Here is a 1,315-nt window from a genome sequence, read left to right on the forward strand (position 1 = left end):
AAAAGTTCTCAAGCTCTTGAAAAATCACCCTGTATAAGGAAATGCGAAACCTGCAAAGCAAGCAAAGCACCGGGAATAAGAATGATGCCGCAGATGGGTAATTCGAAACCCGCAAAAATCCCATGGGAAATGATATCCGTGGATTTTGTTGGACCTCTGACGCGCTCCAAACGAGGAAACACGGTATTGCTAGTTGTAGTTGATTGGGTAAGCAAGTACGTAGTTGTCAAACCAATGCGATCAGCAGATTCACAGAAAATGGTGGAATTCCTTGAGGAGGATGTATGTTTGAAGTTTTCGCGCCCGAGGTTGATATTGTCTGATAACGGGAAGCAATTTGAATCAATGGCTTTCAAATCATGGCTTGCAAAGCACAGAATCGGTCACATGAGAACTGCCTACTACTGTCCTCAAGTCAATAACGCAGAACGCGTCAATCGCGTCATAGTTACATGTATTCGGACTCTCCTAGACGGCGATCACCGGGAATGGGACGAAAAGCTACCAGCAATCACGGCTGCCATAAATGCCGCGAGGCATGAGGCAACTGGGGTGAGTCCGCATGAAGCCAACTTCGGACGGAATCTATTGTTACACACGGATCTGTACATGCAGCAACATCTAAACACACCTGAAGATTCGAAGGTAGCGCAGGACATGAGATTATCAACTATTCGCCGGATTCAAAAATTGATTATAGAGCGCATTAAAAACAATCATCAGCGTGCAAAGCAGAGATACAACCTCCGCGCAAGATCTGTGACGTTCAAAATCGGACACTTGGTATGGAGACGATCGTTCATTCTCTCATCTAAGGCGGACAAGATTAATAGAAAGCTAGAGCCGAAGTTCGTTCCAGCAATCGTCAAAGAAATCATCGGAACAAATCTATACGTGTTGGAAGACGTCCTGAATGGCAAGAAAGGCAGATACCACGCAAAGGACATTAAACCCGATTAAAGTAAGATGATACAGCTCTGTCCGCAGGCTATGCCTGTCAACAAAGAGTTGGAAGGCTCCTGAAACACCGTAAGTGAAAGGGATAAATCATAGACCATCAGGGTGCGGGGAGCAGCAAGTCTATACTAGCCTTGCTTGATAGAATAAAGCACCACCAAAGCCTTCTCCAGGCTTATCGGTAGCGGGTTGGGAGAAAAACGCACCCAAGTAGTAGGATTTGTGAGAAAGTGAGTCTTCTCCAGGCTTGCCGGTAGCGTACCGTGAGAAAAACGCACCCAAGAATAAGGAAGTATACAAAAGCGAGCCTCAAGTAGGCCGGCCGTTAGAAAACGCACACCTATACTACGATTCGCGA

General features: G+C 46.1%; 1 protein-coding gene across 1 annotated transcript; it reads left to right on the forward strand.

Moving 5' to 3' along the window:
- Nucleotides 1–387: 387 nt before the first annotated feature.
- Nucleotides 388–960, forward strand: LOC131429054 (uncharacterized). The gene has a single exon (XM_058593104.1). It carries the CDS (start codon nucleotides 388–390, stop codon nucleotides 958–960), a length of 573 nt encoding a protein of 190 aa, XP_058449087.1.
- Nucleotides 961–1,315: the final 355 nt, after the last annotated feature.

This window comes from Malaya genurostris, chromosome 2, assembly GCF_030247185.1.
Source record: "Malaya genurostris strain Urasoe2022 chromosome 2, Malgen_1.1, whole genome shotgun sequence".
NCBI classification, from domain to species: domain Eukaryota; kingdom Metazoa; phylum Arthropoda; class Insecta; order Diptera; family Culicidae; genus Malaya; species Malaya genurostris.

Coding starts and splice junctions, on each gene's coding strand:
- LOC131429054 (XM_058593104.1), top strand. CDS start 388: ATGAGAACTGCCTACTACTGTCCTCAAGTCAATAACGCAGAACGCGTC.